The sequence below is a fragment of the Tachyglossus aculeatus genome, chromosome 11, assembly GCF_015852505.1.
Source record: "Tachyglossus aculeatus isolate mTacAcu1 chromosome 11, mTacAcu1.pri, whole genome shotgun sequence".
NCBI classification, from domain to species: domain Eukaryota; kingdom Metazoa; phylum Chordata; class Mammalia; order Monotremata; family Tachyglossidae; genus Tachyglossus; species Tachyglossus aculeatus.
This window is the reverse complement of record NC_052076.1, coordinates 29,868,263-29,881,015: the sequence shown is the minus strand read 5'-3', so window position 1 is coordinate 29,881,015 and position 12,753 is coordinate 29,868,263. Positions and strand designations below refer to the sequence as shown.

Genomic DNA, 12,753 nt, shown 5'->3' with positions numbered 1-12,753 from the left:
TTACTATCACCCCTCCCCCAGCCTCAGGGGCCCTTATGTCATCGCCATCTGCAATTTATTTTAATGTCTGTCTCCCCCTCTAGTCTGTTGAGCTCTTTGTGGGCAGGGATCGTCTATACCTACTCTTTTGTGCTGTGCTTTCCCAAGTGCTTAGTATGATGCTCTGTTCATTCATTGTCATATTTATTGAGCGCTTACTGTGTGCAAAGCACTGTACTAAGCGCTTGGGAAGTCCAAGTCGGCAACATATAGAGACGGTCCCTACCCAACAACGGGCTCACAGTCTGTGCACAGTAAGCGCTCGATAAATACAATTGATTGATTGATTGATTGAGACTTCAGGCCTCTCTCCATCCCATGGGCCTCCCCCATCCCCCCACCAACCACAGTTGGAGCCAGAGAACTTCCGACTTCCAATGCGACTGAGCTCACCTTGCCCCCTCCCACCTCACCTCCCTACTCTCCTACTATCAATCAATCAATCAATCGTATTTATTGAGCGCTTACTGTGTGCAGAGCACTGTACTAAGCGCTTGGGAAGCACAAGTCGGCAACATATAGAGACAGTCCCTACCCAACAGTGGGCTCACAGTCTAAAAGACTCCTACTACAACCCAGCCCACACACTTCACTCCTCTAACGCTAAATTTCTCACTGTACCTCGACCTCGTCTATCTCGCCGCCGACCTCTCGCTCACATCCTGCCTCTGGCCTGCAACACCCTCCTTCTTCGTAGCGGACTGATAGTTACTCTCTCCCTCCCTGCAAAGCCTTATTGAAGGCACATCTCCTCCAAGAGGACTTCCCTGATTAAGTCCTCTTATCCTTTTCTTCCACTCCCTTCTGCATCACTCTGCCTTGCTCCTTTTATTCATCCCCCCTTCCAGCCCCGCAGCAGTTATGTACGTAGCTGTCATTTTATTTATTTATACTATTGTCTGTCTTCCCTTCTAAACTATAAGCTTGCTGTGGGCAGAGAACGTGTTGTTATATTGTTTAGACTGTACTCTCCCAAGAGCTTAGTTCAGTGCTCTGCACACAGTAAGCGCTCAACAAATACGATTGACTACCCCTCTGTCCTCAGGGGACAAAATACCCTTGTGGCTGGTTACCAGGGGCCTGGAAAATTTTATAGGTCTGGGGTCTTTTTCCCAGCAGCGCCTCACAAGACAGGGATTGGGTCTGGTCTGATTGTCTTCCATCTACTCCAGGGCTTAGCAGAGCATTTGGCACACAGTAAGTGCTTAATAAAGACCCCAGTTATTATGATTATTATCAGGCCACTCCTTGACTGGGGCTAGGGGAGGTGGGCATGTTGGCTGATCAGCCCCTTGCCCTCCCCGGGGGGCAGGAGGGCTGTGTGGTTAAGACTGGCCCGAGGGAGGCCCAAACTGGAGAAACAGCCCAGGCTGACGGGGTGATGGCACAGCGTCCAGCGTTCTCAAGGTTGTCCTGGCGCGCCCCACGCACGTTGGTCAAGGCCGGCCGGCCTGCCTGCCCGCCTGCTGTTGGCTTTTCCCACGCTGGACACGGGGGAGAGAGGACAAATCTTATCTTCCTTGTCCCCCACCCCCGCTTCACCCATGGCACCGGCCACCAACGGGCCTGGGAGCAGATGGGAAGCCGGGCTGCCTGCCGCAGCCTTCGGGGAGGGGCCCTCTGGTCATCCTGGAAGGAAGGCCAGATCCTTTCGACCCCCTCCGTTCCAACACCCTCCACCCAGGGGGGCGGGGAGGGTTCTGCAGCCAGGCTGCACGGCCAAAGCCCGGAGGCTGGCTGATTCAACAGGCCCAAGATGGCCGGGATTATCTGCGTAATTCTCGCACTCGACGTCGCCCAATCCTGTCGGTTTTACCTGTACAACGGTCCTAGAATCCAGCCTTTCTTCTCGGTCCACCCTGATCCAAGCACTTATTCTATCCTGCTCAACTACCGCTTCAGCCTCCTCGCTGACCTCCCTGCCTCCTGTCTCTCTCCGCTCGGGTCCATACCTCACCCGGCTGCCCGGATCATTTTTCCGAAAAACCATTCGGTCCACAGCTCCTCTCGGCTCAAAAACCTCACCCACCCCGCAGCATCACACAAAAACTCCTCACCGCTGGCTTTAAGGCACTCAATCAGGTCACTCCCTCCTATATTATCTCACTGATCTCCTACTAAATCCAATCCTCACATTTCACTCCTCTAATGCCAATCTACTCTCTGTACCTCTATGTCATCTATCTCACCATGGACCCTTGCTCAAATCCTCCCTCAGGCCTGGAACTCCCTCCCCCTCCATATTTGATGACTAGCCCACTGCTCTCCCCACCTTCAAAGCCTTCCTAAGAAGCCTTCCCCTTCTAAGCCCTTATTTTCCCTCTCCTCCCTCCCTCCTGCATCGCTTATGCACTGGGATCTTTATCCCTTAAGCACTTGATATTCACCCCATCCTTAGTCCCACAGCGCTTATATACATTACCACACATTCCTCATCTGTAAAATGGACATTACATACGGGACAGGGACTGCTTCTGGTCCGATTACCGTATATCTACCCCAGCTCTTAGTAGATATAGCGGACGGTCCCAGATGCCCCCGGGCATCCCCGGGGCCGGAGAGTCTCATCCTCTCCTTCATGGCCTGCTACTCGCGGGCCACTGACCAGTGGGAACAGCAAACCGCCCCACAGAGGAGCTCATGCCCGACTAGCCTGACTGATTAGCAGCTCTGGTCGACTTGTCCAGAGTCGGGCTGGAAGGGACCTGAGGCTCTGCAGGCAGGAATCCTTAATTGGAAACAGGAATTAAGGGGTGGGGGGAGACAAGACCCGGGCGGAGGCCTGTCCCGCAGCAGTAGGGTGAGGGAAGGGGGTCTCAGAACGCCCTTTATTCATTCAATTCGTTCTGGGAGAGGGAAATCAGCGCGAAATCTCTCCCCTTCCCACACCGGTCCTGACTCTCGCGGAGCCCCCTCCCATCTGGGCTGGAATTTCGCAGCTCAGGGAGCCCCCTCCCCACAGCAACGTCCCTGAGGGCCGGGTCTGGGGTGGTTTGGAGGAAAGGGGCTTGAGACCCCGGGGGCTGGGGCGTGCACTGCCTTGGGGTGCACTGCCATCCCAAGCGCTTAGTCCAGTGCTCTGCACACAGTAAGCGCTCAACAAATACGACTGATTGATTGATTGATTGGGGTTGGAAGGAGCCGGTTTCCTCCCGCCCTTTGCCTCCTGCTGATGGCCCCCCCGGGCCGGGGGATCCCCGCCGGCGCCGGGGGCCCTGGCGGGCAGGGGTCGCCTCGTGGCGAGTTGAGCGGGGTCTGCAGGGCCCGGGTTCCCGCCGGGGGGGTCCGTCCGGGGGTTACCTCGGTGAAGCCCTCCTGTAGGCTGTCCGGGAAGCTCCCCCGGCTCAGGTAGGCCAGCATCGCTCCGGCTCCCCCAGCCCGGGCTGGCCCGGCCGCCGCCTCCTCCTCCTCCTCCTGCAGCCCTTCTCCCGGTGCTCCCGGTGCTCCCGGTGGGCTCAGAGACAAAGGCCGGGGCCTGGGTGGTCCGGCGGGGGGCCCCCGGCGCGCCGCCCTGCCCCTCCCCTCCCCGGGCCGGAGGCCGGGCCTGGGCGGGGCGAGCACTGGGCATGCCCACCGGACGGCCCCGCCGGACCCGCCGGCACCTGAGGGGGGGGGGGGGGGCACCGGCACGGGGACGGCCGCACGTTTCTATGGAAACAAGCCGGTTTAGGGCGGGAGGGAGGGCGGGGAGGAGGGAGGATGGAGGCGTGCGCGCGCACACACACTCTCTCTCTCTCACACACACACACTCACACATTCTCAACACTGTCACACACTCACACACCCATTCTCAACACTGTCACACACACTCTCTCTCTCTCTCACAGACACACACACACACACACACACACACACAGACACACACACACACCTTCTCTCACGCAGACTGAGGTCCAGACCAGCCCCCCGCTTCGGCCCTACAGACCTGTGGACCCACAACACGCGCACACATTCATTCACGGGTTCGAATCCCGACTCCGCCACATGTCTGCTGTGTGACCTTGGGCAAGTCACTTAACTCTCTGGGCTTCAGTTACCTCATCTGTAAAATGGGGACTGAGACTGGGAGCCCCATGTGGGACAACCTCATTACCTTGTATCCCCTCCGGCGCTTAGAACATTGCTTGGCACATAGTAAGCGGTTAACAAATGGTAGTAGTAGTGGTGGTGGTGGTAGTAGTAGTAGTAGTAGTGGTAGTAGTAGTAGTAGTGAGAATCGGGCTTAGAGGCTCCAGTTGGGTCCGGGGTTCGGGTCTGACTCAAGGCCAGGATCCCGCTCAAGCCCGTGGCAGAGGGGTCCAGTGGGGAGCCGGGGCCAGAAGGGCTGTGCGTTCCCCTGCCTGTATATATGTATATATGTTTGTACATATTTATTACTCTATTTATTTATTTATTTATTTATTTATTTTATTTGTACATATCTATTCTATTTATTTTATTTTGTTAGTATGTTTGGTTTTGTTCTCTGTCTCCCCCTTTTAGACTGTGAGCCCACTGTTGGGTAGGGACTGTCTCTATATGTTGCCAATTTGTACTTCCCAAGCGCTTAGTACAGTGCTCTGCACATAGTAAGCGCTCAATAAATACGATTGATGATGATGATGATGATGATGCCTGTCAGCCAAGCCCAGGGTCAGCCACTCAGTCTGTCCTTCAAGACACAGACAGTCCTCCTGAAGGTCGTCGTGGGCAGGGAATGTGCCTGTTTATTGTTACATTGTACTCTCTCAAGCGCTTAGCAGTGCTTTGCACACAGTTAAGTGCTTATTAACACTAATAATAATAACAGTATTTGTCAAGCACAGTACTAAGCAATGAATTAAATAATTTTAAAGTAATTTTAAATAATTAAATACGATTGACTGACTGACTGAATAAATGAATGAACGAAACGAACGAGACAAATTGCCAGCTGCCCTCTCTCCCCAGGGAGAGGCCGGGTCTGCTGGCTGGGAAACCGGCTGTTGGATCCTGATTCGGCGGGGCTGACGCGTTCACGTCTACCGACTGGGTTATTATATTTTCCAGGCCACAAATGAGCCGCCGGCCAGCCCGCCTGCCTGTTGGCCTGCAAGACTGCCAGGCTGCCAGGAGGTAGACTAGACTGTGCGCCTGCTGTTGGGTAGGGACCGCCTCTGTATGTTGCCAACTTGTACTTCCTAAGCGCTTAGTACAGTGTTCTGCACACAGTAAGCGCTCAATAAATACGATTGAATGAATGAATGAGGCCAGACTGCCGGGACCAGCGATATCTGCTGGATGACCTGGGACCCTGCACTCTGATCCTGCACTTGGGAGAGGATAATAATCCATCAATTAATCAATTGTATTTATTGAGCGCTTACTGTGTGCACAGCACTGTACTAAGCGCTTGGGAAGTACAAGCTGGCGACATATAGAGACAGTCCCTACCCAACAGTGGGCTCACTGGCGCATTGTAGCAGCAAGGAGTCCTCTCCCCCTCCCCCCCCGCCCTACATCCTCCCCTCCCCACAGCACCTGTATATATGCTTGTACAGATTTATTACTCTATTTTACTTGTACATATTTACGATTCTATTTATTTTATTTTGTTAATATGTTTTGTTGCCTGTCTCTCCCTTCTAGATTGTGAGCACGCTGTTGGGTAAGGACCGTCTCTATATGTTGCCAACTTGTACTTCCCAAGCGCTTAATACAGTGCTCTGCACACAGTAAGCGCTCAATAAATACGATTGAATGAATGAATGAGGCCAGACTGCCGGGACCAGCGACATCTGCTGGATGACCTGGGACCCTGCACTCTGATCCTGCACTTGGGAGAGGATAATACAACAATAGACTGGCGCATTGTAGGGCCCTTAGCTGCAAGGAGTCCTCTCAATCAATCAATCATATTTATTGAGCGCTTACTATGTGCAGAGCACTGTACTAAGCGCTTGAGAAGTACAAATTGGCAACATATAGAGACAGTCCCTACCCAACATTGGGCTCACAGTCCCCCTCCCCATCCTCCCCGCCCTACATCCTTCCCCTCCCCACAGCACCTGTATATATGCTTGTACAGATTTATTACTCTATTTTACTTGTACATATTTACGATTCTATTTATTTTATTTTGTTAATATGTTTTGTTGCCTGTCTCTCCCTTCTAGATTGTGAGCCCGCTGTTGGGTAAGGACCGTCTCTATATGTTGCCAACTTGTACTTCCCAAGCGCTTAATACAGTGCTCTGCACACAGTAAGTGCTCAATAAATACGATTTAATGAATGAATGAGGCCAGACTGCCGGGACCAGCGACATCTGCTGGATGACCTGGGACCCTGCACGCTGATCCTGCACTTGGGAGAGGATAATACAACAATAGACTGGCGCATTGTAGGGCCCTTAGCTGCAAGGAGTCCTCTCAATCAATCAATCATATTTACTGAGCGCTTACTATGTGCAGAGTACTGTACTAAGCGCTTGGGAAGTACAAATTGGCAACATATAGAGACAGTCCCTACCCAACATTGGGCTCACAGTCCCCCTCCCCATCCTCCCCGCCCTACATCCTTCCCCTCCCCACAGCACCTGTATATATGTTTGTGCAGATTTATTACTCTATTTTACTTGTACATATTTACGATTCTATTTATTTTGTTAATATGTTTTGTTTTGTTGCCTGTCTCCCCCTTCTAGACTGTGAGCCCGCTGTTGGGTAAGGACCGTCTCTATATGTTGCCAACTTGTACTTCCTAAGCGCTTAGTCCAGTGCTCTGCACACGGTAAGCGCTCAATAAATACCATTGAATGAATGAATGAATGAATGAATCCTGCCCGCAGCTGGGACCAGCGACATCTGCTGGGTGAGTTGGGTCCCTGCACTCCGATCCTGCCCTTCTCCGGGACTAGCGACATCTGCTGGGTGAGCTGGGGCCCTGCAGCCTGACCCTGTTCTCGGCCGGGCCCGCTCAGCGCCGCCTGGACTATGTAATAAACGCCTCAGGAATCTCTCTCGGAGACGCGGGGACTTTCCAGAAAACGATTTCCACCGAGGAATTCCCATTTTAGCTTCCTCCCTCCCCCCAAGAAGCCCATCTGCTCCCCTACATTGGAGATAAAACTTGGAACCAGGGAATTAGAGAAGCAGCCAGTGGAAAGAGCCCGGGCTTTGGAGTCACAGGTCAGGGGTTCGAATCCCGGCTCTGCCAATTGTCAGCTGTGTGACTTTGGTCAAGTCACTTCACTTCTCTGGGCCTCAGTTACCTCATCTGGAAAATGGGGGCTAAGACTGTGAGCCCCCCAGTGGGACAACCTGATCATCTTGTAACCTCCCCAGCGCTTAGAACAGTGCTTTGCACATAGTAAGTGCTTAATAAATGCCATTATTATTAATTAGCAGAGACCATGTCTACCATCCCTGTTATACTGTACTCTCCCAAGCACTTAGTCCAGTCCTCTACACACTGGAAAATGCTCAATAAACACCGCAGATTAATTGATTTCCCACAATTAGACTTAGCCTATACTTAACCACTGGGATCTATACAAGATAATCAGGTCGGCCCCTACCAGTCAATCAATCAATCGTATTTATTGAGCGCTTACTGTGTGCAGAGCACTGTACTAAGCGCTTGGGAAGTACAAGATGGCAACATATAGAGACAGTCCCTACCCAACAGTGGGCTCACAGTCTAAAAGACTACCCCCTATGAAGCCTCATATTAAGTATGAGAAGCAGTGTGGCTCAGTGGAAAGAGCACAGGCTTTGGCGTCAGAGGTCATGGGTTCAAGTCCCGACTCCGCCAACTGTCAGCTGTGTGACTTTGGGCAAGTCACTTAACTTCTCTGTGCCTCAGTTACCTCCTCTGTAAAATGGGGATTAAAACTGTGAGCCCCCCGTGGGACAACCTAATTACCTTGTAACCTCCCCAGCACTTAGAACAGTTCTGGCACATAGTATGTGCTTAACAAATATCATTATTATTATTATTATAAGTATAGTGTAAGGCACAGAGTGCTTAACAAATACCATTATTATATTATACCATACCACTATATTACCATTATACCATTATTATAATATTATACCATACCATTATATTACCATTATACCATTATTATAATAATGTTATACCATACCATTATATTACCATTACACCATTATTATAATAATATAATAATAATAATAAATGGACACTTTCTGTCTGTGGTTAAAGATATGGGACCTGAGGGGATGTTAGTGGGTGGGGAAACGAAGGAAGTAGCATGACCTAGTGGATGGAGCACAGGCCTGGGCTTCAGAAGGTCATGAGTTTTAATTCCGGCTCCACCATTTTTCTGTTGTGTGACCTTGGACAAGTCACTTTACTTCTCTGTGCCTCAGTTACCTCATCTGTAAAAGTGGGCATTGGGACTGTGAGCCCCACGTGGGACAGACCCCAAGACTGAACTCCTTATCTTCACTCCCAAACCCTGTCCTCTCCCTGACTTTCCCGTCACTGTAGACAGCACTATCATCCTTCCCATCTCACAAGCCCACAACCTTGGCGTCATCCTCGACTCCGCTCTCTCGTTCACCCCACACATCCAATCTGTCACCAAAACCTGCCGGTCTCACCTCCGCAACATTGCCAAGATCCGCTCTTTCCTCTCCATCCAAACCACAACCTTGCTGGTTCAATCTCTCACCCTATCCCAACAGGATTACTGCATCAGCCTCCTCTCTGATCTCCCATCCTCCTGTCTCTCCCCACTTCAGTCCGTACTTCACTCTGCTGCCTGGATTATCTTTGTACAGAAACACTCCGGGCATGTCACTCCCCTCCTCAAAGATCTCCAGTGGTTGCCTGTCAACCTTCGAATCAAGCAAAAACTCCTCACTCTCCGCTTCACCTCGCCCCCTCCTACCTCACCTCCCTTCACTCCTTCTCCAGCCCAGCCCACACCCTCCGCTCCTCTGACGCCACTAACCTCCTCACTGGGCCTCATTCTCACGTGTCCCACCATCGACCCCCGGCCCACGTCCTTCCCCTGGCCTGGAATGCCCTCCCTCCACACATCCGCCAAACTAGCTCTCTTCCTCCCTTCAAAGCCCTACTGAGAGCTCACCTCCTCCAGGAGGCCTTCCCAGACTGAGCCCCCTCTTTTTCCTCCCCGCCTTCCTCCCTACCTCCTTCCTCTCCCCCAGCACTTGTATATATTTCTACATATTTATTACTCTATGTTATTGATGATGTGTATATAGCTATAATTCTAATTCTGATAGTATTGACACCTGTCTACTTGTTTTGTTTTATTGTCTGTCTCCCCGTTCTAGACTGTGAGCCCATTGTTGGGTAGGGACCATCTCTATATGTTGCCGATTTGTACTTCCCAAACGCTTAGTACAGTGCTCTACACACAGTAAGTGCTCAATAAACACGATTGAATGAATGAATGAATGACTGACAGGGACTGTGTCCAGCTGATTTGCTTGTTTCCACCCCAGCGCTTAGCACAGTGCCTGGCCTATAGTAAGTGCTTAACAAATATTACTATTATCATGATCTGGAGGAGGAAGAATTCCTGGACCAAAGTGAAAGCAGGACCTCTCCCTGGTCCAGATCTGTCCAGTGCTGACCCCAGAGGCCCCACCTCTGCTGCTCCAGGGCTGGCCACACAAGCAGATCCCCCCATCTTACCTCCTTCCCTTCCCCACAGCACCTGTATATATGTATATATGTTTGTACATATTTATTACTCTATTTATTTATTTATTTTACTTGTACATATCTATTCTATTTATTTTATTAGTATGTTTGGTTTTGTCTCCCCCTTTTAGACTGTGAGCCCACTGTTGGGTAGGGACTGTCTCTATATGTTGCCAATTTGTACTTCCCAAGCGCTTAGTACAGTGCTCTGCACACAGTAAGCGCTCAATAAATATGATTGATGATGATGATGATGATGATGACTTACCAATGGTTGGCCTGGCCATGGAGGGCTACTGGGCCCCATGACCACAGGGGTGGCCATCCCCAGGGGACCAGACCCAGGAGGTCACTCTTGGGACCCAGAGCTGAAGGAGACCCAGGGCCTGTGGAGATAGGGGGAGGGGAGGAAGAAAAGAGGTAGGGGAGAAGAGAAGAGGGGAGGGAAAGGGAGAGATCCTTAGGAGAGAGACCAGGGACCCTTACCCTGCCACTGGAGTGGGGGATGGGAGTAGGACTGTTCCACCCCCCAGGCCTGCCAATTGATGGGCACAGGCCTCCACCAGTTGCCACCAGTCACAGAAGCAGTTCTGTGGCTCAGTGAAGGTCCCCAGGTGAATCAAGAAGCCACTCCAGGGCCCTGGCAGGCAGAGCTCCATCAGCTTCTCCCCCTCATTGGGCCTTCCAGTTTTAATTCAGGAAAGTGATTTCCATTGCCCCATAAATTGTAAGACCTTGCACCCTGCCCTTTCTCAGATATTGACCCACCAGTGCTCAGGGCTCGGTGGGGTATGGGACCACCATGACCCCTCCAGCCCCATCTGGGGGGAAAAGTTTCTGGGATGGCAGGGTGGGGCAGGGCCACTTCTTGAGATAGGCTAGGGTGACTTTACTAACTGGGTATGCTCAAGTCCATTTCACAAGGTCTTTGGGGGGGGGAGGGCAGGGCCCAGGTATGGGAATCAGAAAGGGAGCTGGGTTCTAGACCTGCTCCTGTTGTGTGACCTCAGGCAAGTGACTGAATGTGGGATTGTGTCTAAGGACTCCGCTGTATTGTGCTTTCCCAAGGGCTTAGTGCAGTGCTCTGCAACACAGTAAGCACTCAACAAATACCGCTGACTGACTGATTTACTCCTGACTGTAAAATGGGAATGATAATGCCTGGTGTCTCCCCTGCCTCCCCAGGGCAGCGGGAAGCAGTGTGGTCTACTGGAAAGAGCACAGATCTAGGAGACAGGTGCCCTGAGTCCTAATGCCGGCTCTGCCACTTGACTGCTATGTGATCTTGAGCAAGCCACTTAACTTCTCTGCGCCTCAGTTACCTTATGTATGAAAATGGGGATTCAATACATGTTCTCCCTCCTGCTTAGATTGTGAGTGTGGTGAGAGATCAGGGACTGCGTCTGACCTTTCTTATATCTTCCCCAATGCTTAGTGCAGCGCTTCATAGTAATGATAGTAATAACAGTATTTGTTATACGCTTACTATGTTCCAAGAACTGTTCTAAGCACTGGGGAGAATCCAAGGTAATCAGGTTGTCCCACTTGGGGCTCACAGTCTCAATCCCCATTTTACAGATGAGGGAACTGAGGCACAGAGAAGCGCCAAGTCACACAGCTGGCAAGTGGCGGAGCCGTGAATGGAACCCACGAACTCTGACTCCCAAGTCCGTGCTTTTTCCATTGAGCCACAATGCTCCTCTACATAGATACATAGAAAGCACTTAACAAATACCTCCATTAATGAAGTCCCTGGCCGGAAAATTGTGGGGTGCACTGAGGGGTGGCACAATGCACCCTGCTCTCAGCCCACAGAATGATATTCCCAGTCTGCTTTGCAATTTGGAGTTCACTGGGGCAGGGGACGGGGTGGGAAGTCAAAGGGGGGAGGGGTCTCCCCGGCCTGATGACTAAGACCCACCTTCTTCCCTGCCCACCCACCCAACCCCTCCCAAGTGAAGAGGGCCCGGTCTGCTCCCAGAACCCGCCTGGCAAAAGTAGCTATCAGGTGGTGGTGTGTGAAGCACTTCCTATGCGCTAGGCACTGTTCTAAGCGCTGAGGTGGAGCCTGGAGCTTAGGCTGGGCAGCACTGCCGGGCAAGAGGGTCGGGGCAGCCGCAGCCAGGATTGGTTTGAGAGCCCACAAGCTACCTGAGAAGCAGCGTGGCTTGGTGGAAAGAGCCCGGGCTGGGGAGTCGGAGATCATGGGTTCTAATCCCACACTGAGCCCCCTTTTTCCTCTCCCCCCCCCGACCTACCTCCTTCCCCTCCCCACAGCACCTGTATATATGTTTGTACAGATTAATTACTCTATTTATTTTACTTGGACATATTTACTATTCTATTTATTTTATTTTGTTAATATTTATTTATTAATAAATATTTATCTATTTATTTTACTTGGACATATCCATTCTATTTATTTTATTTTGTTAATATGTTTTGTTCTCTGTCTCCCCCTTCTAGACTGTGAGCCCACTGTTGGGTAGGGACCGTCTCTATATGTTGCCAACTTGGACTTCCCAAGCGCTTAGTCCAGTGCTCTGCACACAGTAAGCACTCAATAAATACGATTGATGGATTGAATATGTTTTGTTTTGTTGTCCGTCTCCCCCTTCTAGCCTGTGAGCCCGCTGTTGGGTAGGGACCGTCTCTAGATGTCGCCAACTTGTCCTTCCCAAGCGCTTAGTCCAGTGCTCTGCGCGCAGTAAGCGCTCAATAAATACGACTGAATGGATGAATGAATCCCGGCTCCGCCACTTGTCAGCTGTGTGACTTTGGGCAAGTCACTTTGCTTCTCTGAGCCTCAGTGACCTCATCTGGAAAATGGGGATGAAGACTGTGCGCCCCACATGGGATAACCAGATTACCTTGTGCCCCCCCCCCCCGCGCTCTTTCTGGAGGCATTCCAGAAGCAGCGTGCCTCAGTGGAAAGAGCCCGGGCTTTGGAGTCAGAGGTCAATGGTTTCGAATCCCGACTCCGCCACGTCTGCTGTGTGACCTTGGGCAAGTCACTTAACTTCTCTGAGCCTCAGTTACCTCATCTGCAAAATGGGGTTT

At 51.4% G+C, this 12,753-nt stretch overlaps 1 protein-coding gene across 3 annotated transcripts in view; it reads right to left on the bottom strand.

Annotated features, from left to right (window-relative positions):
* The window catches only part of DIXDC1 (DIX domain containing 1), a 34,977-nt gene extending 24,908 nt beyond the window's left edge, over positions 1 to 10,069 (bottom strand). The window contains exon 1 of one of the 3 annotated variants that reach the window (XM_038753609.1): positions 9,962 to 10,069. In XM_038753609.1, coding sequence (XP_038609537.1) covers positions 9,962 to 10,018 — 57 coding nt within the window. In that variant the 5' untranslated portion in view covers positions 10,019 to 10,069. Of the gene's footprint in view, positions 1 to 3,339; positions 3,459 to 9,961 lie in introns of those variants that run through there. The other 2 variants (XM_038753607.1, XM_038753608.1) reach the window with 2 other exon arrangements.
* Positions 10,070 to 12,753: the final 2,684 nt, after the last annotated feature.